This window comes from Pan paniscus, chromosome 11 (genome assembly GCF_029289425.2).
Source record: "Pan paniscus chromosome 11, NHGRI_mPanPan1-v2.0_pri, whole genome shotgun sequence".
In the NCBI taxonomy this organism is placed as follows: domain Eukaryota; kingdom Metazoa; phylum Chordata; class Mammalia; order Primates; family Hominidae; genus Pan; species Pan paniscus.
In genome coordinates, this window is record NC_073260.2 from 119,205,326 (window position 1) to 119,227,573 (window position 22,248).

The 22,248-nt window shown below is 37.3% G+C and overlaps 2 protein-coding genes across 5 annotated transcripts in view; both read left to right on the top strand.

Moving 5' to 3' along the window:
* The first annotated feature begins 7,443 nt into the window (after positions 1-7,443).
* Positions 7,444-12,963, top strand: LOC100982570 (prorelaxin H1). 3 transcript variants are annotated; one of them, XM_003823374.5, is made up of 2 exons: positions 7,444-7,827; positions 11,754-12,963. In XM_003823374.5, exons 1-2 carry the CDS (start codon positions 7,617-7,619, stop codon positions 12,098-12,100), a joined length of 558 nt encoding a protein of 185 aa, XP_003823422.2. In that variant the 5' UTR covers positions 7,444-7,616; the 3' UTR covers positions 12,101-12,963. The 3 variants fall into 3 exon arrangements, with proteins under 3 accessions (XP_003823422.2, XP_034823006.1, XP_034823005.1); XM_034967115.3 differs by lacking the exon at positions 7,444-7,827 and adding an exon at positions 7,959-8,000; XM_034967114.2 differs by lacking the exon at positions 7,444-7,827 and adding an exon at positions 8,089-8,101.
* A 2,897-nt stretch (positions 12,964-15,860) lies between these two features.
* RLN2 (relaxin 2) overlaps positions 15,861-22,248 on the top strand; it is a 32,993-nt gene continuing 26,605 nt past the window's right edge. For both annotated transcript variants that reach the window (XM_063594496.1, XM_034967109.3), the window contains exon 1: positions 15,861-20,813. The gene's annotated coding sequence lies outside the window, so the exon portion shown is untranslated. The remainder of the gene's footprint in view (positions 20,814-22,248) is intronic.

Consider the following 22,248-nt stretch of genomic DNA (forward strand, 5'->3'; position numbering starts at 1 on the left):
GAAGATGGGTTGCTGGGTCATATGGCAGTTCTATTTTAATTTTGTTGGGAATCACCATACTGTTTTCCATAATGGCTGCACTAATCTACATTTCTATCAACAGTGTACAAGGTTCTCTTTTCTGTACACCCTTGCCAACACTTATCTCTTATCTTTTTGATAATAGCTATCCTAACAGGTGTGAGGTAGTTCTCACAATGATTTTGATTTGCATTTCTTTGATGATTAGTGATGCTGAGCACCTTTTCATGTATGTTGGGTATTTTTATGTCAACTTTTATAATATGACTATTCAAGTCCTCTGCCCATTTTTTCAATCAGGTTATATGTTTTATTGCTATGTTGAGTTGTATGAGTTCTTTATAAATCATGGATATTAACTCCTTATCTGAGTTGTTTGAGTTCCTTATAAATCTTGAATATTAATCGCTTGGATATGGTTTGCAAATATTTTTTCACAATCTGTAGGTTGCCTCTTCATTTTGTTGAATGTTTCCTATACTGTGCAGAAGCTTTTTAGTCTGATATAGTCCCATTTATTTATTTTTGCTTTAGTAGCTTGAGCTTTTGGTGTGATACCCAATAAATCATTGCCAAGGCCAATATCAAGGAACTTTTCCCCTGTGTTTTCCCCTTTTAGGCATTTTATGGTTTCAGGTCTATGTTTAGGTCTTTTATCCACCTTGAGCTGATTTTTGTATATGGTATAAGATAAGAATCCAATTTCATTCTTTAGCATTTGGAGATCCAGTTTTCCCAGCACCATTTATTGAAGGAACTATTCTTTTCTCATTGTGTCTTTTTGTGGCCCTTGTCAAAAATTAGTTTATCATATGTGTTTGGATTTATTTCTGGGCTCTTTATTCTGTTCCACTGGTCTATTAGTCTGTTTTTATGCCAGTACCATACTGTTTCAATTATTTTAGCTTTGTAATATAATTTTAAATCAGGATGTGTGATGCTTCCAACTTTCTTCCCTCAGAATTGCTTGGCTATTTAGAAGCTTTTGTGGTTTCATGCAAATTTTAAAACTTTTTGTCTATTTCTATAAGAAGGCTATTGGGATTTTGCTAGGGATTGCATTGAGTCTATATATTGCTTTAGGTAGTGTAGACATTTAAACAATATTAATTATTTCAGTCCATGAGCATGGAATACCTTTCTATTTACTTGTGACTCCTTCAATTTCTCTTATCAATGTTATTGCAGTTTTCAGTGTACAGGTATTTCTCCTTTTAGTTAAATTTTTTCTAAGTATTTTATTTTTTAATACTATCATAAATAGGATTGTTTTCATGATTTCTTTTTCAGCTAGGCTGTTATTTGTGCATAGAAATGCCACAGACTTTCACATGTTGTTTTTGTATCTTACAACTTTACTGAATTCATTTAAGTCTAGCAGTTTTTTGGTGAACTGGGGTTTTCTACACATAGGATCATGTCATCTGCAAATAGAAATAATTTTACTTATTCCTTTTCAATCGGGATTCTCTTATTTCTTTGTCTTTTCTAATTGCTCTTGATAGTACTTACAGTACAATGTTGAATAGAAGTGTTGAGAGGGAACCTCCTTGCTTTGTACCAGATCTTAAAAAAAAAGCTTTCAGTTTCACTCCAATAATCATGACATTAACTAGGAGTTTTTCATAAATGGCTTTTGTTATGTTGAATTTCCTTCTATTCCTAAACTGTTGAGTTTTTATCAAGAAAGGATGTTGAGATTTTTATTATATTTAAAATTGACATTGTGATTATATATATTTATAGGGTAAAACTTGATATTTTGATACGTATATGATGTATAATGATCAAATAGCATGACTGTCACTTCATATATTTATCATTTCTTTATGGTGAAGACATTCAAAAGTCTCTCTTCTAGGTCTTTTGAAATATATTATATTTTACTATTAACCATCATCACCTTACTGTGCAACAGAATACCAGAACTTATTCCTTCTATCTAATTATAATTTTGTGCTCATTGACCAGCTTCTCCTCATACTCCTGTCCTTCTCCTGTCCCCAGTCTCCAGTAACCACTGTTCTATTCTCTGCTTCTATGATATCAACTTTTTTTTTGATTCCACATTATTGAGATCATGTAGTATTTGTTTTTCTGTGTATAGTTTATTTCACTTAACATGATGTCCTCTATGTCTGTCCATGTTGTTGCAAATGATAGGACTCAATTCTTTTTTAGGGCTAAATAGTATTCATATATATATGAATATGTATATATATATGAATATGTATATATATCACACTTTTTAAACCACCCCTTTTCGGGTTGGATTGATTCTTTATCTTGGCTATTGTGAATAGTGCATCAATAAACATGGGAGTGAAGATGTCTCTTTGACATACTGATTTGCCCTCCTTTGGATATATAATCAATAGTAAGATTACTGAACCATATGGTAGTTCTATTTTTAATTTTTAAGGGACTTCCATAGAGTTTTTCATGCTGGATGTACTTATTTATACTCCTACCAACAGTATGTAAGCATTCACTTTGCTCTGCATCCTCACAAACATTTGTTTTCTTTTATCTTTTTTATTTTAGCCATTCTAACTGGAGTGAGGTGATATCTCATTGTGGTTTTGATTCGCATTTCCCCAGTGACGAGTGATGTTGGATATTTTTTTATGTACCTGTTGTTCATTTGAATATCTTTTTCGAGAAATGTCTATTAATGTCTTTTTCTTATTCTTTTTATTTATTAATTTCTTTTTCTTATTCATCAAAAAATATTTTACTGAGTGAAAACTTGGAAGCTTTGTTTTTGAAGAACTGTTATAAAATTCTTTTGTAGATTATAACGACCTTTCATTGAGTAGCAACTTTTATTAAGTGCTAAGAATTGTGCTAAGTGCTTTAGATAAAGTATTTCAATTAACCTTCAACACAATTTTACAGAATTTGATCCAGTTAAGATATATATTTTATAGGTGAGAAACTGAGGTTCAGAGAGATTAAATAAATTACCTAAGGTCATATACCTACTTGAAAAAAAGAAAACAAAGCTGTTGAACTCTGTCCAGTGTTTTTATTCTTGTGTCAAATGACATAATCATGTGTTTTTTTTATGTTAATAGGCTTTTAATTTTAGGACAGTTTTCGATTTACAGAAAAATTATGAAGACAGTACAGAGAATTCTTACATATCTCACACACAGTTCTCCCTACTGTTAACATTAATTAGTAACATTATACTTATATTAGTATAGTACATTTATTACACCTATGAACCAATGTTGATACATTACTATTAACTAAAATCTGTACTTTATTCATGTTTCCTTAGTTTTTCCCTAAAGTCCTTTTTCTGTTCAGGATCCCATAGGATACCACACTATATTTGGCGCTCATGTCTCCTTAGGCTCCTCTTGGCTGTGGCAGTTTTCCTTGTTTTTGATGACCTTGATAATTTTCATCTTTTTCTTTTTTAAAAAATTTGATACTACTCTATTTTTTTTTATTTCAGTAGGTTTGGGGAAGAGGTGATGTTTGGTTACACGAATAAGTTCTTTAGTGGTGATTTGTGAGATTTTGGAGCACCGGTCACCTGAGCGGTGTACCTGTACCCAGTGTGTAGTCTTTTATCCCTCACCCCCTTCTCACCCTTTCCCCCAAGTCCCCAAAGTCCATTGTATTATTCTTAGGCCTTTGCACCCTCATAGCTTAGCTCCCACTTATGAGTACGAACATATGATGTTTGAGTTTTCATTCCTGAGTTACTTTACTTAGAGTAATGGTCTCCAATTCCAACCAGGTTGCTGTGAATACCATTATTTTGTTCATTTTTATGGCTGCGTTTTATTCCATGGTATATATATATCACATTTTCTTTATCCACTTGTTGACTGATGGGCATTGGGGCTAGTTCCATATGCGGTTAATCTTTTAGTCTGTTCATGTGATATAGCACATTGATTGATTTGTGTATGTTAAACCAGCTGTGCATGCTAGGGATACATTCCCACCTGATAATGACATATAATCTTTCAATGTGTTGTTGAATTCGGTTTGCTAATATTTTATTGGGAATGTTTCCATCAATGTTCCTCAGAAATATTGGCCTGTAGGTCTCTTTTCTTGCTGCGTCTTTGTCTGACTTAGGTATCAAGGTAATATTGGCCTTATAAAATGTGTTAAAATGTATTCCCTCTGGCTCTATTTTTTGGAAGGGTTTGAGAAATATTGGCATTAATTCTTCTTTGAAAGTTTGGTATAATTCAGCTGTAAGGCCATCTGGTCCTGAGCTTTTTTTTGTTGAGAGATTTTAAATCACTACTTCCATTTCTTTGTTAATTATATGTTCAGGCTTTCTACAGCTTCCTGATTCAATGTTGGTAGGTTGTATTTTTCTAGGAATTTATACATCTCCTCTAGATTACCAAATTTTTTGCATATAATTATTCATAACAAACTAGTGTTCGTTATGATCTTTTTTATTTCTGAGGTGTCTGTTCTACTGTCTCCAATTTTATTTTTGATTTTATATATTTGAGTACTCTCTTTTGTTTTCTTAGCCTAGTTAAGGGTTTGTCAGTTTTGCTTACTTAAAATGCTCTTAGGCTGGGTGCAGTGGCTCATGCCTGTAATCCCAGCACTTTGGGAGGCCGAGGAGGGTGGATTACATGAGGTCAGGAGTTTGAGACCAGCCTGTCCAACATGGCAAAGCCTCATCTCTACTAAAAATACAAAAATTAGCCAGACATGGTGTCTCGTGCCTGTAATTCCAATTACTCGGGAGGCTGAGGCACAAGAATCGCTTGAACTCATGAGGTGGAGGTTGCAGTGAGCTGAGCTTGTGCCACTGCACTCCAGCCTTGATGATGGAGTGAGACTCTGTCTCAAAAAATAAAAACAAAAAACAACAAAAAACTCTTAGTTGTATTGATTTTTCTGTTTCTTTTTTTGATTTTCATTATTTCTTTCCTTCTTCTAAAGTTGGGTTTAGTTTCATCTTTTTCTAGTTCCTTGAGCTGTAATGTTAGGCTACTTATTTGGGATCTTTTCTTCTTTTTTAATGTAGGCATTTATTGTTATTATATAAACTTCCCTTTTAAAACTGCTTTTGCTGCATCCCATAGGTCTTGGTATACTGTGTTTCCAATGTTATTTGTCTCAAGATATTCTGTAATTTCCTTTTTTTGTTTCTGTTTTGACACATTTGTTGTTCAAGAGCATTTTGTTTAATTTCCATATATTTTTCCTGTTATTGATTTAAGTTTCATACCATCTTGGTCAGGAACAATATTTGATGTGATTTTGATCTTAAATTTATTATGACTTGTTTTGTGCCCTACCAAATGGTCTATCCGGGAATGTGCACTAGAGAAAAATGCGGATTCTGCTGTTGGATAAAATGTTCTGCATGTATCTGTTAGGGCCATTTTGTCTACAGTGCAATTCAGTTTCAATATTTCCTTATTAATTTTCTGTTTATTTGATCTGTATGTTGTTGAGAGTGGAGTATTAAAGTCCTCTATCATTATTGTAGAGGAATCCAGTAGACATGGGTTGGAACCCCAACTCCAGCATGTGACAGCTGTATGCATGGACATATTTGTTGTTTCTCCTTAAAAAGGTTTCCTTTTTGTTTAAAGGACATGAAATGCCTTTTAGTTGTGCCTGTAAAGACTGTGAATCTTGCATTTGCCTGTGATCCTTAGCAGTAGGGTAAGCCCACATCTGGCATATGTGCTGGCCAAAATTACCCTGAACAACTCTCAATCTGTTTCTTCTTTCTGTAAAATGTAAAAGTGGCCACTGTACTGGACAGTTTTAAGGACTCTATAAAACCATGTAGGCAACATAAAATTTCAAAACATCCCTGGACACTTTGGGAGGCTGAGGCAGGTGGATCACCTGAGGTCAGGAGTTCGAGACCAGCCTATCCAACATGGTGAAACCCAGTCTCCACCAAAAATACAAAAATTAGCTGGGTGTGGTGGTACATGCCTCTAATCCCAGCTACTTGGGAGGCTGAGGCAAGAGAATCGCTTGAATCTGGGAGGTGGAGGTTGCAGTGAGCCGAAATTGCACCATTGCACTCCAGGCTGGGTGACAAGAGCCAAATTCTGTCTCAAAAAAATCACCCAAAAACAAACAAAAAACCCTGGAAATTTACATTTTTAATGAGCAATTAATTTGGAGTACAGCCTAGCACGTGGATTGTTTTTACAAGGACTGTTAACCCACGAAAATATTTTCAAACCTCAGTTTTGAGAGGCCTCTCTCAAACTGTGTGTTTTAGTGAAAATCCATTTAAAATCATTAATTGCCTCTAACCATCTCATAGCTTTGGTCAGGTATTTTTTGAAGAATTACACATTGCTTGGCATTTGACCAATGTTAAGTGGGCCTACTGAAATCACCAGCAATCTAGAAATTAGAATTACTTGATTCCATAGTTATGTTTGTAACTAAGAGATTGTTATTATTTTATTTCAAAGCTACCATAACGTCCTGCATGTCTCCAGTTTATCTGATGGAGCTGAACTAATCTGAGTATATTATGAACACAAGCAAGTAAGTTATTTTAAAAAATGAACCTATTTGTACTAAAAATTTACAGGTAGAAGGGTCATCTACTAACCATATTATCTAGAACTGTGTGGATCTTTAAAACGCTAAATTAGATGGTGGTAATAAAAAAAGAATCACCTCTAACCAGGTGCAGCAAACACAAAATACAGTAAACAAATGAACATATCCTTGTGCTGTAATTTGTTATCAAAATATTATTTCTGGGATTGTGGGATATCCACTGCTTTTTTTCCCCTTCTTTCTCTTCTTCTTTTCTCTCTCTCTTTCTCTCTCTCTCTGTGTGTGGTGTGTTCTCCAGTCTCTAGAGACATAGACTAGAATTTTAAATTAAAATATTTAGACAACTAGTTACAATCAAACTTCTCCCACAGGAGTGGAAGGAAAGTCCAATGGAGAAATTGTTTTGTAAATTAAAGACATTACTGCACAAGCCTAAAATGATGTTACTGGGGATTTTAATCTTTTTACCTGGATTCAGATTAAAAGTCATCAGTTTTCCCTCTCATCAACAATTTATTTATTCATCCATTATATTTTTATGGATTGATATGCCCAACATTATACTAATTAATCCAATTTATAAGATAATCTACAATCCTATTTAGGTTAGAAGGGTTTTTGGCAAATGTTCACTCTGGAAAACTGGGTTGTAAGAATATTGGCGATCTCAATTTTATTTCTGTGTATGTAAAAAGAAAGCCTTCATATCTAAAATAACTTTACCTAAGTATACAAAGTTGCTTCAGGGTAACAAAAGAGCGAAAAACAAAACTGTAAAAGGACCAAGGACAGAGGAATGGGCAAATGAAGGAAGGGCGGAGAGGCAGAACAAGAGCTGAAGGAGAAAATTCTGTGGAGGGGTGTGGGAAAGGGGTGGAGCTGGCACTCTTGCCTTAAAAGCTGAGTGATAGCCCAAGGGATACAAAAGACCCCTTGAGCCCGGTAGGGAAAGCAGCCTAAAGCCCGGGACAGGCACACAGGCCCAGGTCTGTAGGCCACAGCAGCTGCAGTCCTGAAAGGCTGCAACACCCAGACCTCCAGGAGAGACCAGGCCCAGGATGCCTCGCCTGTTTTTTTTCCACCTGCTAGGAGTCTGTTTACTACTGAACCAATTTCCCAGAGCAGTCGCGGACTCATGGATGGACGAAGTTATTAAATTATGCGGCCGCGAATTAGTTCGCGCGCAGATTGCCATTTGCGGCATGAGCACCTGGAGCAAAAGGTCTCTGAGCCAGGAAGATGCTCCTCAGACACCTAGACCAGTGGCAGGTGAGAGCTCCCGCCCCCTCCCGGCCTTCCCGCACTTCCCATTGGTTACTCTGGGGCGGCCGCCCAATTGGAACGGCGGCCTGCACGTCCGACTCGAGATCTCATTGGCTGCCACCGCTCAGCTCCTGCTCAGCCGTGGCCGGTCCCTAAAGTTTGGGCTTTTCCTTTGCCAGGTGATTTTATTCAAACAGTCTCACTGGGAATCTCACCGGACGGAGGGAAAGCGCTGAGAACAGGAAGCTGCTTCCCCCGAGAGTTCCTTGGTGCCCTTTCCGTAAGGCAGTCAGAGCGACGGGGTGGAAAGGGAGGGGAAGCCTCAGAGGAGGTGACGCTGCCCGGAGACCCGCAGGAGGCCGGGCGCACTCCTGCACCCCACAGGAAGGCCAGGCGGCCAGACAGCGGGCGTGCTGGTGGGGGCACCTGAACAGGGCTTCTCGGATAGAGAGGAAAGGGGACACTGAGGCGGTGCGCTAGTTATCAAGCCTGTTTGCGCGCCTGTAGGACGGGGCAACGCTCTGAGGTCTCTGTGAGGGTCCCGTGATGGGAAGACAGGAAGGGCCTTACACTTAATGACTCTCCTAGTCCGGAAGTTGGGCTGTGGCCTTTGCCATTGGAAACGTTCTTTAAAATAAACAAACAGAAAATCCCAAAGGAAAGAGTCTGACCTCCCACTTCTTTGATCTGGGTATTGAAGTTCATCTCTGAGACAGGGGATGGAAGAGAAAGGAAAGGCTTGAATGCCTTTAGGAGAAACTCAAGAGGACCAGAGACAAGGAAAGCAGGCCGTTCAGACCATCATAGCTGAAGACCCTACTGATGCTTTCAAGCATTTGGAAGCTGCAGTGGGTTTGCTTTAAAAGCAAGCTCTTAGAGTTGAGTACAGCTCAATCTGAAATGGCTTTTAAAAATATTTTTGTATTTATAAAGTAGCAGTGGAAACTCATGGAGGTATATACTAGTCTAAGAAGTGTAACGGATCATATTAAATTCAGAGAAAGTAACCGCAGTTGCAAATACTGTTTTGTATTAATATAACAAGTAATTTATGATAAACCACAGCTAAATTTTATAGGCTATATGCATATACTATATATAAATGACTCTAACAGAAATACATTTACTTCTCTTTTATGAGATTTAAAATATGCTTCTAAAGTTATTTACTTTTCTACATTGTTAGAGTTTATTTAATGGCAGTTTTTACATGACTTTTGTATAACATTAGTACAAAAATACCACAACGTCTAGGAATTTAGTGATTAAAAGTAGAGAAGACCAGATTGCATTGCATTTGCTTTATTATTCCACATTTTCTGACTATAAAAATAGTAATGCTCATATTAAAGACAAATGTACATTAATGCAGGGTGAAAAATGAGAAGCACTCGTAGATATTAAGGACTTGGAAAAGTATATGTGAATTTTATGAGAAAATGAAATTATATTAAACAAGTAAGTGGAAAGAAATGTTAACATTTGGATAGGTATATGTATATATCTTTTGCATTTTCACTCACCATTATACTTTGAGCAGTTTCTCACATTGTTATTATCCCAAAACACAATTTGAAATTCCTGTGTAGTATTTTTGTCATAAATCTGCCACATAAACTTAAAGATTCTTTGGTGGATATTTAGTTTATTTCTAAATTGTTGCTGAAAATCATTAAGCACATTTGTATATAGATATTTAGCTACACTTTTATTTCTTTAGAAGAGACATGAGATTTCAAAGTATTTTTAAAGAATTTTCTTTATTGCTATGCAGTATAATTTAACTGAAAGTAACCTAAGAAAACATTGCCTGCATGTGGGGATTAAGATAAATGTTTACCGTTACTAGGTAGGAATCGCTTTGGAAGTACATGTCAGTAATTTGTGATTAATATGAGTTTTCAGACTTATACTGTTAGGTAATTGCTACTTGCTTTCACATTATTACATTGTTAGATAACCATTTTATCTTACAATGTGTGCCAAAATCATATTCACTGCATCCCTTTTAAAAATAAGATACGCTTTAAACCAGAGATCTATTTCAGTAAGATTTGCATCCCAAATACAGTGAATTAAGGGTATTTGTATGAATTCAGACAGAATATTTTCTCTGAGCCTAGGTTCCATAGCTAAAAGTGTTATGGATTATGAAATATTTCAAAACAGGTTTAAAAATATAATTTTAATAAAAGTTCAAAACACACAGCCTATGAATAAACTGAATACGATCTATAACTGTTTTGGCTGATTCATTTAACTGGCTTTAAGTATATAGAAAATTACCATCAGCTTTTTTCAGCATTTAATAAGACTGCAACTACAGACAGTTTAGGTTGGAGCACAGAGACGTTTTTATGAGGAAATTGAATTAAACTTAGGATGTCTTAATGAGGGAAAATGCCAAAACCTGTCATTTAACCAAAAATGATATAAATTCTCATCTGTCATTTCCAGTTTAGAATGTGGAAGAGCGAGAGTGTTAGGGGCAAAGACAAAATACTACAGGTTTTTTGTTTTGTTTTGTTTTGTTTTTTATTCCTCTGTCAAACTCCAACTGTTGAAGTTTGTTGTTGGTAAAAGGAGAACAACTGAGTCTCTTGCCACAAAACTCAGGAAATGATCAGCCCCAGAACTACCGCTGTCTAGGTGAAGGGTCGTGGTTTCCTCTGATCAGCAGGCATCAGTGGTTAACCAGGTGTCTGCCTCCCGCACTTAGATTTACTCCTCTCTTCTCTTTCTTTTCATTATTTCAAGAGTAATGCCTTGGTATTGGATAGTTTTCCTGTCCAAGAAGAAGAGCAGCAAGACCTGATCTGAGTTTACACTATAACTTAAACATTGTCAGTGTTTCTTATTTCTCTGTGAAATAAAACTCTTAAATTGTATAATTAGGATAATTAAGGTTAGGAGAGAGTTTAGCTCACTGTAAGTTTTTTGAGAGCAAGAAACATTTTTAAAAATTTATATCTTTTAACTGGCAGTGCCAGAGACACAAAAACAGGTAATGAATGTTCAACTGAGCTGAATGGGTACAAAGATGGAGGAAGATGTCAGCTGGGTGTCCAGCAGGTTCCCAGCCCAAGTCCCAGCCTTCACATTTGGCCAGCCTGGGTTGCTGTGTAAGAACAGGCCCTTCCTAGGAATCACACAGATCTTGCATAGTGCATGATCTGCAGCCTTGGAACAAACATCAGACAGAAAACATTAGTCAGTACACATACTCCACAGCAGATACGAGTCTCTTCTTAAATCAGTGATTTTTGGTTAGTGATCTTTTAACCCACTTCTCTCTTTCATATAAAATACTATTGATTTGGAGTAATTACTCTGGGGAAGACAAATTGTTAAATAGATGGTTAAGGAACATCAGAGATTTCCTTCTCCTGCTGATTAGATTACAGGTGTTGGAAATGCTGCCTCTTTAACTTTATCCTCCAGGAGTAAATTCCCACCATGAAACATTCAGTAGCTTAAAATAATATCTTTTTCAAGCGTTGTTATTACATCTCATAATATCAGAAATCATAGCTTAGCAATGGAAGAAAACGAGTTAAGTAAGAAGAATCCAAGAAAATGACCACTATCTGTGGCCAAACTGTTTTCAGTGACTTACATGACTTCAGAAAGATGACAGAGTAATGTCAGGGAGAGTCAAAAGTACTATGATAAAAGCACTGAGGGGATCATGAAGAGAGACGAGAGAGGACCAATGGGGTAAAGCAGAGCCTTGGTAAAATTATGGTACTTTAAGGTGTCCAACTGTAAGAAAGCTAAGTGTTTAGATATTAGGATGCTTTTGTGTTTCAATGTTTAATTTATATTGAGGCAATGCTTTCTTTTCTTTGTGTATGCAAACATTCACAGTTTTTCTGAATGCTCTTTGACATGAATACGCCTTCATATACACTTTTTTTTTTTAAACTTAACAGAAATTGTACCATCCTTCATCAACAAAGATACAGAAACTATAATTATCATGTTGGAATTCATTGCTAATTTGCCACCGGAGCTGAAGGCAGCCCTATCTGAGAGGCAACCATCGTTACCAGAGCTACAACAGTATGTACCTGCATTAAAGGATTCCAATCTTAGCTTTGAAGAATTTAAGAAACTTATTCGCAATAGGCAAAGTGAAGCCGCAGACAGCAATCCTTCAGAATTAAAATACTTAGGCTTGGATACTCATTCTCAAAAAAAGAGACAACCCTACGTGGCACTGTTTGAGAAATGTTGCCTAATTGGTTGTACCAAAAGATCTCTTGCTAACTATTGCTGAGATGAAGCTAATTGTGCACATCTCGTCTAATTTTCACACATAGTCTTGATGACATTTCACTGATGCTTCTGTCAGGTCCCACTAATTATTAGAATATAAGAAACCTTTATTAATGTTTAGATTTTTCATTTGGTGTGTAAGAAAATATTCTTTGTATGATTGTAGTTTCTGTAAATGACACTTTCTATGCTGAAGTCTTTTTGTCTTTTTATTAACAGTATAATTGTGTTGATTCTTTTTAATGCTGTTAACTTAAAATTACAATAAAACCTTTGCCTCTTTAACCATACATAATAACAATACAGCACCTAACAACAGTTACATGAAATGGACCAAAATGTTTTTATTGATATTAACTCTTAGATTGGATATACATAAAGCCATACAACTTGAACTTTCCTAATAGATTTCAAAAGGTTTTTGTTTCATATTGAACTACTCATTGCAAACCATCAGTTTGGACACTAAACCAATTTAATTTAGTTGAAGTCATATAAACTCAAGTATTTTTTTTCCTTTTTAATTTCTTTTTTTCCTAGCAGAGTCTGAAGGGAACTCAAGTACTTTTCAGTCTCTGGTTCTGATCTCAGTTCTAGTGGCCATAAAACTTAAGTTACTTTTTAAGGAGAAAAACGTATAGACATAATGTAGGAGAGAACAAACATCCATATCATATATTACAGAAGAAATAGTATAATGAGGGAACATACCTTATGTTCACTTCTTTAGAATTTACTATTTCTATAAGCAAAATTACTGAAATAGTATGAACACTTGTTAGAAAAGTAAATTGACATAGCTATCAACTTGCTATTTTACTGGTTCCATCTATGTATATACACATGCATTTTACCCAGCATTTATAGAAGAAATACAGTTGAATGACAAGTTAATCTCCTCCATCAAATGTCTGTAAATTTGATTTTGTATTCTGAGATTTTGCTGAAGTTGCTTATCAACTTAAGAAGCTTTTGGGCCGAGTCAATGGGGTTTTCTAGAAATAGGACCATGTCATCTGCAAACAAACACAATTTGACCTTTCTTCCTATTCAAATACCCTTTATTTCTTTCTCTTGCCTGACTGACCTGGCTAGAACTTCCAACACTATGTTGAACAGGAGTGGTGAGAGAGGGCATCCTTGTCTTGTGCTGGTTTTCAAGGGGAATGCTTCCAGCTTTTGCCCATTCAGTATGCTATTGGCTGTGGGTTTGTCATAAATGGCTCTTATTATTTTGAAGTGTGTTCCTTCAATACTTAGTTTATTGAGAGTTTTTAACATGAAGCGATGTTGAATTTTATCAAAGGTGTTTTGTGCATCTATTAAGATAATCATATGGTTTTTGTCGTTAGTTCTGTTTGTGCGATGAATCACGTTTATTGATTTGTGTATGTTGTACCAACCTTGCATCCTGGGGATAAAGCTGTCTTGATTGGGGTGGATAAGCTTTTTGATGTGCTGCTGGACTTTGCTTGCCAGTGTTTATTGAGGATTTTTGCATCGATGTTCATCAGGGATATTGGCCTGAAGTTTTCTTTTTTTTGTTGTATCTCTGCCAGGTTTTGGTATCAGGATGATGCTGTCCTCATAGAATGAGTTAGGGAGAGGTCCCTCCTTTTCAGTTGTTTCGAATCATTTCAGAAGAAATGGTACCAGCTCTTCTTTGTACTTCTGGTAGAATTCAGCTGTAAATCCATCAGGACCTGGGCTGTTTTTGGTTAGTAGGCTGTTCATTACTGCCTCAATTTCAGAACTCATTGTCTATTCAGGGATTCAGCTTCTTCCTGGTTCAGTCTTGAGAGGGTGTATGTGTCCAGGAATGTACCCATTTCTTCTAGATTTTCCAGTTTATTTGCATAGAGGTGTTTGTAGTATTCTCTGATGGTTGTTTGTATTTCTGTGGGTTCAGTGGTAGTATCCCCCTTATCATTTGGATTGTGTTTATTTGAATCTTCTCCTTTTTCTTCTTTATTAGTGTTGTAGGATGAGGCGGAACCTATGAACAGGCAGAGGCCAGAGAAATGGTATTTCCTTCTCTCATCTTATGTGAAGAAAAGTGCATGAGCGCATTTTCTCATGGGTTGATTTATCTGTAACCATTAATAAGAAGTCCGCCATTTTGTTTTGTAGTCCTCCGCTTCATATGCATCACTAAAATATTTGCTTCCAGGATAGAAGTTTACTCAATAGAGAACATAGAATGAGATTAAATTTTAAGCTTCTGGTTAATACTGTGATCTTGTTTTCTTGTGTTTTAGTAGAAGAATATTATCATTGCCTTTATCCTTACTGTGACGTATGAATCACTTCAAAGTGTACAACATTAAGAATGAGAATCATGGCCGGGCGCGGTGGCTCATGCCTGAAATCTCAGTACTTTGGGAGGCCGAGGCAGGTGGATCACCTGAGGTCAGGAGTTCGAGACCAGCCTGGCTAACATGGTGAAACCCCGTTTCTACTAAAAATACAGAAAATTAGCCAGGAGTGGCGGTGTGCGCCTGTAATCCCAGCTACTCGGGAGGCTGAGGCAGGAGAATCGCTTGAACCTGGGAGTTGCAGTAAGCTGAGATTGCACCATTGCACTGCAGCTTAGGCATCAAGAGTGAAACACTGTATCACATTAAAAAAAAAAAAAAGCACATTCAGTGACCCCTCAACTTGCTCCATAACAAAGCATCAAGTATTGGTGAAATAAATTGTTCCAATCTGCTGTCTGTTTAAAATTATCTAATGCCACCTTCCATGTGTTACATTGAGACCAATAATGATGTAAATTCAACAAAATAAACCTTATTTCTAGCCAGGCTTCCAGCACCAATTATCCAGGGGACAATACTATTTTTTCTGCTAGGGTTTGGTCTGTCCTATAAATTTCTTTATTCAATTTTTAAAAATCTTTTATTGATTAGATTTTTTATTGAAAAAGTAATACATGCACTTCATACAGAAAGCTTCAGAGTACAAAAGCGTATAAAAATGAAAGCCAGTCTACTTCTGCACATACAAACATATGTACATATATGCATCTTTCCTTATAAAAAAGGGAGTACACCTGCACACCACTGTGAGTCTTACTTTTAAAAATTTCAACAAATTAAATTGGGAAATAATTTCATTTCCACACATGTAGATCAGTTTTGTTTTTTTAATTGACTTAATCTTATTTCAATATATGAATATACACTAAATTTTTTATCCTATCTCTTATAATAGACATTTGCCTTCATCCCATTTTTTTCATTAACGCAAATAATACTACAATGGACACCCTTATACTTGTATACATTTGCATACTGTGCAAGTATTTTCATAATACACATTTCTAGAATGGGAATTACTTAGTCAAGGATAAATACATTTTTCATATTAATAGATACTGCAAAATTGTGCCCTCCAAAGAGGTCGCACCAGTTTATTTATTTATTTTTCTTTGTTTATTATACTTTAAGTTCTAGGGTACATGTGCACAACGTGCAGGTTTCTTACACAGGTATATATGTGCCATGTTGGTTTGCTGCACCCATCAACTCATCATTTGTATTAGGTATTTCTCCTAATGCTATCCCTCCCACAGTCCCCCACCCCCCAGAGGCCCCTGTGTGTGATGTTCCCCACCCTGTGTCCATGTGTTCTCATTGTTCAATTCCCACCTATGGGTGAGAACATGCAGTGTTTGGTTTTCTGTTCTTGTGAGAGTTTGCTTAGAATGATGGTTTCCAACTTCATCCATGTCCTTGCAAAGGACATGAACTCGTCCTTTTTTATGGCTGCATAGTATTCCATGGTGTATATGTGTCACGTTTTCTTAATCCAGTCTATCATTGATGGACATTTGGGTTGGTCTTTGCTATTGTGAATAGTGCCACAATAAACATATGTGTGCATGTGTCTTTATAGTAGCATGATTTATTGAGGATTTTCTCATCGATGTTCATCAGGGTATTGGCCTAAAATCTCTTTTTTTATTGTGTCTCTACCAGGCTTTCAGGATGATGCTAGCCCCATAAAATGAGTTAGGGAGGATTCCCTCTTTTTCTATTGATGGAAATAGTTTCAGAAGGAATGGTACCAGCTCCTTTTTGTACCTCTGGTAGAATTTGGCTGTGAATCCATCTGGTCCTGGACATTTTTTGGTTGGTAGGCTATTAATTATTGCCTCAATTTCAGAACCTGTTATTGGTCTATTCAGAGATTCAACTTCTTCCTGGTTTAGTCTTGGGAGGGTATACATGTCCAGGAATTTATCCATTTCTTCTAGATTTTCTAGTTTATTTGCGTAGAGGTGTTCATAGTATTCTCTGATGGTAGTTTGCATTTCTGTGGGATCAGTGGTGATATCCCCTTTATCATTTTTCATTGCATCTCTTTGATTCTTCTCTCTTTTCTTCTTAATTAGTGTTGCTAGTGGTCTATCTATTTTGTTGATCTTTTCAAAAAACCAGCTCCTGGATTCATTGATTTTTTGAAGGTTTTTTTTTTTTTTTTGTCTCTCTATCTCCTTCAGTTCTGCTCTGATCTTAGTTATTTCTTGCCTTCTGCTAGCTAGCTTTTGAATTTGTTTGCTCTTGCCTCTCTAATTCTTCTTCCTTTTTTTTTTTTTTTTTTTGAGATGGAGTCTTGCTCTGTCGCCCAGGCTGGAGTGCAGTGGTGTGATCTTGGCTCACTGCAAGCTCTGCCTCGCCAGTTCATGCCATTCTCCCGCCTCAGCCTCCAGAGTAGCTGGGACTACAGGCCCCCGCCACCATGCCTGGCTAATTTTTTGTATTTTTAGTAGAGATGGGGTTTCACTGTGTCAGGCAGGATGGTCTCGATCTCCTGACTTCGTGATCTGCCCGCCTCGGCCTCCCAAAGGGCTGGGATGACAGGCGTGAGCCACCACACCCGGCCTCTCTAATTCTTTTAATTGTGATGTTAGAGTGTCAATTTTAGATCCCTCCTGCTTTCTTTTATGGGCATTTAGTGCTATAAATTTTCTTCTACACACTGCTTTAAAATGTCCCAGAGATTCTGGTACATTGTGTCTTTGTTCTCATTGGTTTCAAAGAACATCTTTATTTCTGCCCTCATTTCGTTACTTACCCAGTAGTCATTCAGGAGCAGGTTGTTCAGTTTCCATGTAGTTGTGCAGTTTTGAGTGAGTTTCTTAATCCTGAGTTCTAATTTGATTGCACTGTGGTCTGAGAGACAGTTTGTTGTGATATCTGTTCTTTTGCATTTGCTGAGGAGTGTTTTACTACAAATTATGTGGTCAATTTTATAATAAATGCAATGAGGTGCTGAGAAGAATGTATATTCTGTTGATTTGGGGTGTACAATTTTGTAGATGTCTATTAGGTCTGCTTGGTGCAGAGCTGAGTTCAAGTCCTGGATATCCTTGTTAACCTTCTGTCTCATTGATCTGTCTATTATTGACAGTGGGGTGTTAAAGTCTCCCATTATTATTGTGTGGGAGTCTAAGTCTCTTTATATGTCTCTAAGGACTTGTTTTATGAATCTGGGTGCTCCTGTATTGGGTACATATATATTTAGGATAGTGAGCTCTTCTTGGTGAATTGATCCCTTTACCATTATGTAGTGGCCTTCTTTGTCTCTTTTGATCTTTGTTGGTTTAAAGTCTGTTTTATCAGAGACTAGGATTGCAACTCCTGCATTTTTTTTTTTTTTTTTTTTTTTTTTGCTCTCCATTTCCTTGGTAGATCTTCCTCCATCCCTTTGTTTTGAGCCTATGTGTGTCTTTGCACATGAGATGGGTCTCCTGAATACAGCACACCAAGGGGTCTTGACTCTTTATCCAGTTTGCCAGTCTGTCTCTTTTAGTTGGGGTATTTAGCTCATTTACATTTAAGGTTAATATTGTTATGTTTAAATTTGATCCCATCATTATGATGTTAGCTGGTTATTTTGCCTGTTAATTGATGCAGTTTCTTCATAGCGTTGATGGTCTTTACCATTTGGCACGTTTTTGCAGTGGCTGGTACTGGTTGTTCCTTTCCATGTTTAGTGCTTCCTTCAGGAAATCTTGTAAGGCAGCCCTGATGGTGACAAAATCTCTCAGCATTTTCTTGTCTGTAAAGGATTTTATTTCTCCTTCACTTATGAAGCTTAGTTTGGCTGGATATGAGATTCTGATTGTTGAAAATTCTATCTGATGGTTGAAAATTCTTTTCTTTAAGAATGTTGAATATTGGCCCCCACTCTCCTCTGGCTTGTAGGGTTTCTGCCGAGAGATCCGCTGTTAGTCTGATGGGCTTCCCTTTGTTGGTAACCTGACCTTTCTCTCCGGCTGCCCTTAACATTTTTTCCTTCATTTCAACCTTGGTGAATCTGACAATTATGTGTCTTGGGGTTGCTCTTCTCGAGGAGTATCTTTGTGGTGGTCTCTGTATTTCCTGAATTTGAATGTTGGCCTGCCTTGCTAGATTAGGGAAGTTCTCGTGGATAATATCCTGTAGAGTGTTTTCTAACTTGGTTCCATTCTCCCCGTCACTTCCAGTACACCAATCTAACGTATATTTGTTCTTTTCACGTAGTCCCATATTTCTTGGAGGCTTTGTTCATTTCTTTTCACTCTTTTTTCTCTAATCTTGTCTTCTCGCTTTATTTCATTAATTTGATCTTCAATCACTGATATCCTTTCTTCCACTTGATCGAATCAGCAATTGAAGCTTGTGCATGCGTCACAAAGTTCTCATGGCATGGTTTTCAGCTCCATCAGGTCATTTAAGATCTTCTCTACACTGTTTATTCTAGTTAGCCACTCGTCTAACTTTTTTTCAAGGTTTTTAACTTACTTGGGATGGGTTAGAACATGCTCCTTTAGCTCGGAGAAGTTTGTTATTACCAACCTTCTGAAGCCTACTTCTATCAACTTGTCAAACTCATTCTCTGTCCAGTTTTGTTCCCTTGCTGCTGAGAAGGTGTGATCCTTTGGAGAAGTGGCGCTCTGTTTTTTGGAATTTTCAGCTTTTCTGCTCTGGTTTCTCCCTATCTTTGCGGTTTTATATACTTTTGGTCTTTGATGTTGGTGACCTACAAATGGGGTTTCGGTGTGGATGTCCTTTTTGTTGATGTTGATGCTATTCATTTCTGTTTATTAGTTTTCCTTCTAACAGTCAGACCCCTCAGCTGCAGGTGTGTTGGAGTTTGCCGGAAGTCCACTCTAGAACCTATTTGCCTGGGTATCACCAGCGGAGGCTACAGAATAGCACGTATTACTGCCTGATCTTTCCTCTGGAAGCTTCATCCCAGAGGGGCACCTGCCTGTTTGAAGTGTCTGTCAGCCCCTCCTGGGAGGTGTTTCCCAGTCAGGCTACACAGGGGTCAGGGACCTGCTTGAGGAGGCAGTCTGTCCATTCTCAAAGCTCGAATGCCATGCTGAGAGAACCACTGCTCTCTTTAGAGTTGTCAGACAGGGACGTTTAAGTCTGCAGAAGTTGTCTGCTGCCTTTTGTTCTACTATGCCCTGCCACTAGAGGTGGAGTCTACAAAGGCTGGTGTGCCTTGTTGAGCTGCGGTGGACTCCACCCAGTTTGTGCTTCCTAGCCTCTTTGTTTACACTGTGAGCTACTCAAGCCTCAGCAATGGTGGATGCCTCTCCCCCAATCAAGCTGCAGCGTGGCCGGTCGATCTCAGACTGCTGCGCTAGTAGTGAGCAAGGCTCCTTGGGCATGGGACCTGCCTAGCCAGGCAAGGGAGGGTATCTCCTGGTCTCCGGTTGCTAAGACTGTTGGAAAAGGGCAATATTTGGTCATGAGTGTACCCTTTCTCCAGCTACAGTCTGTTATGGCTTCCCTTGGCTAGGAAAGGGAAATCCTCCCCAACCTTGCATTTCCCGGGTGAGGTGACACCTCGCCCTGCTTCAGCTCACCCTCTGTGGGCTGCACCCACTGTTCAACCAGTTCCAGTGAAATGAACCAGGCACCTCAATTGGAAATGCAGAAATCACCTGTCTTCTGCATCAATCTCACTGGGAGTTGCAGACTGGAGCTGTTCCTATTGGGCCATTTGGAAGTGACCAGTTTTTTATTTTATATTTTTAATGCCCCTTCCTCATTTCTGTTTTCAATTTTTTCTTGTCAAGACATTTGCCTTCTATTTCAATACTTGGTATTTACTTTACAACTAATTCTGATTTGTGCTAACCATCATTTCTTCCTAAATTTAAAAAACATTAAGGACTTAATTTTCCTGTCCTCCTTTTACACTTTATAAAAATTTTGAAACTGATTTAAACAAGAACGCTAAAAATAGTCTGTCATGCTGATTCAGATCACTATTTGACATAAATCAGGTGGAGACCTGGGCATTCTCTGTTTAATGCCCTCCCCACTTGTCCCCACCTGGCTCCTCCATACCCTGCTCTTCCTTGTCCATCACTGCCCTATGCTCTGAGTCTGACCCTCCACACTGCATTTCCCAGGCTCCCACACCCTGGCTTCTGATGGAGATCAGCCAGTCTGGGTACCAGCAGGAGTCTTTAGGGTGGGGAGACAGTGAGTTTAGGTTTGTGGTCTGGCTATGGCAGTGGGTTCCTAAGCCACAGATCCTTTTAGGCAGTACCACTTCATTGGCTCCACCTGTCACTGGATCTGGTTAATACTGTTTCCTTCTTCCCCTTCTAGCCTAAAAGAGTTAATGGTTTCCTGCTACTGTCAGCCCCTGGGTGCCTTTTCATCCCTTGAGGTTACCGTTGACACTACTCAAGCAAAATAATGGTATGTCTGTGTTTTTGTTATAAACAATTTTAAAAAATTTAACAGAAACCTGCATTTATAAGGAACACTAAAAAGGTACATTTTAAAATAATTGTTTATTAAACTGTAACAAGGTTTCTAGCAATTTTAGATTGAATGTGATGCTCCTAAACTGCTTTAATACATGCCATAATTACAAATTAAATTTTTGGGTCAGACTTCATTATAACTGTGGTAATTTAAAAAAATCCACACTTGAAATGAGACAAGTGTCTATTGACTAAAGAGAAAATAACTTTCCAGTGTGTTACATGGATTTTACAACAGAGAAGCTGCTTCCACAATAGAATTGATGTTCCCTTGACATTGCCTTTGGGAAGGAAAAATTAAAAAAAAAATTGATGTCACCTTTCAGATATAGATATTGCAACCTTAAAGAAGTTATAGAACTACAACCCTTGTCTTCACCTAGAACATAAATTAAGATGATATTGGCTTGTGAATACCCATTTTCCTCATATAACAGTTAATAAATTTACATCAAACCGAAGTGAATAATGCTGGTTTATTTTATTTATAAGTAGTATATATTGTTTTTAGATGGAAGGCTCTGCTTAAAAAATATTTTTTTGAGACAGAGTCTTCCTGTTCATCTGTGAAGCTTATTTGGTATATTGTAGTCATTTCTAATCTTTCTCTGTGATACAGGCCATAGAACTGTGCTAGAGGTTAACAATCTTAATTACGAATTCTCTCTATTGCTTTATTAAGCTCTCTTGTTTGTTCTGTTGTGTACTTACCTCATTCTGAGTGCCGTACAAAACAAAATAGTGTTAGACAAAGTTTTAATGTGAACAAATTAATGCAGTTTTCTAGAAAAGCATAATCTAGGTTTTTTTTTCCAGCCTTTCCTATTTTTAAAATTCTTGTTGCCTTTCTTATTTCTTTATGTCTTTGATGGACTTCCAATAGTTTCTGTGACTTGAGCTTATAGTCCTGTGTCTTGTGTAGACTGGGTAATGGAACACTAAGCTTGTATACTTGCAAATGACAGCCTTAAATTCCCCTATCGGCCACCTGTCCCCACAAAATAATAGTAATAATTAAGGCCAGCAATAGCAGTTATTTTTCCTTAAAAAATAAAATTTTAAAGTAAAAATGTTATATTATTATTTTTAAGCCAACTGTCTTAAGATCTTATCTAACTTGGTTTCTGGGGTTTTTGAGGGTAAAGTTTCCCAACACCCCACTTCTCCTACACTTATCCTTACACTTAGGCATGAATTTGCAAAGCAACGCCTCAGAATATTTCTGGAAAAATTACGTTGGAATTACATCATATGGCTGAATAGCGGTGCAATTGAATATGTTGAGTTTTTTATTTGTGTCTTCACCTTTGTTTATGCTAAGGATAGAACCCCAAAGAGAATAATACTGGTTTACTTATTCAATGCTT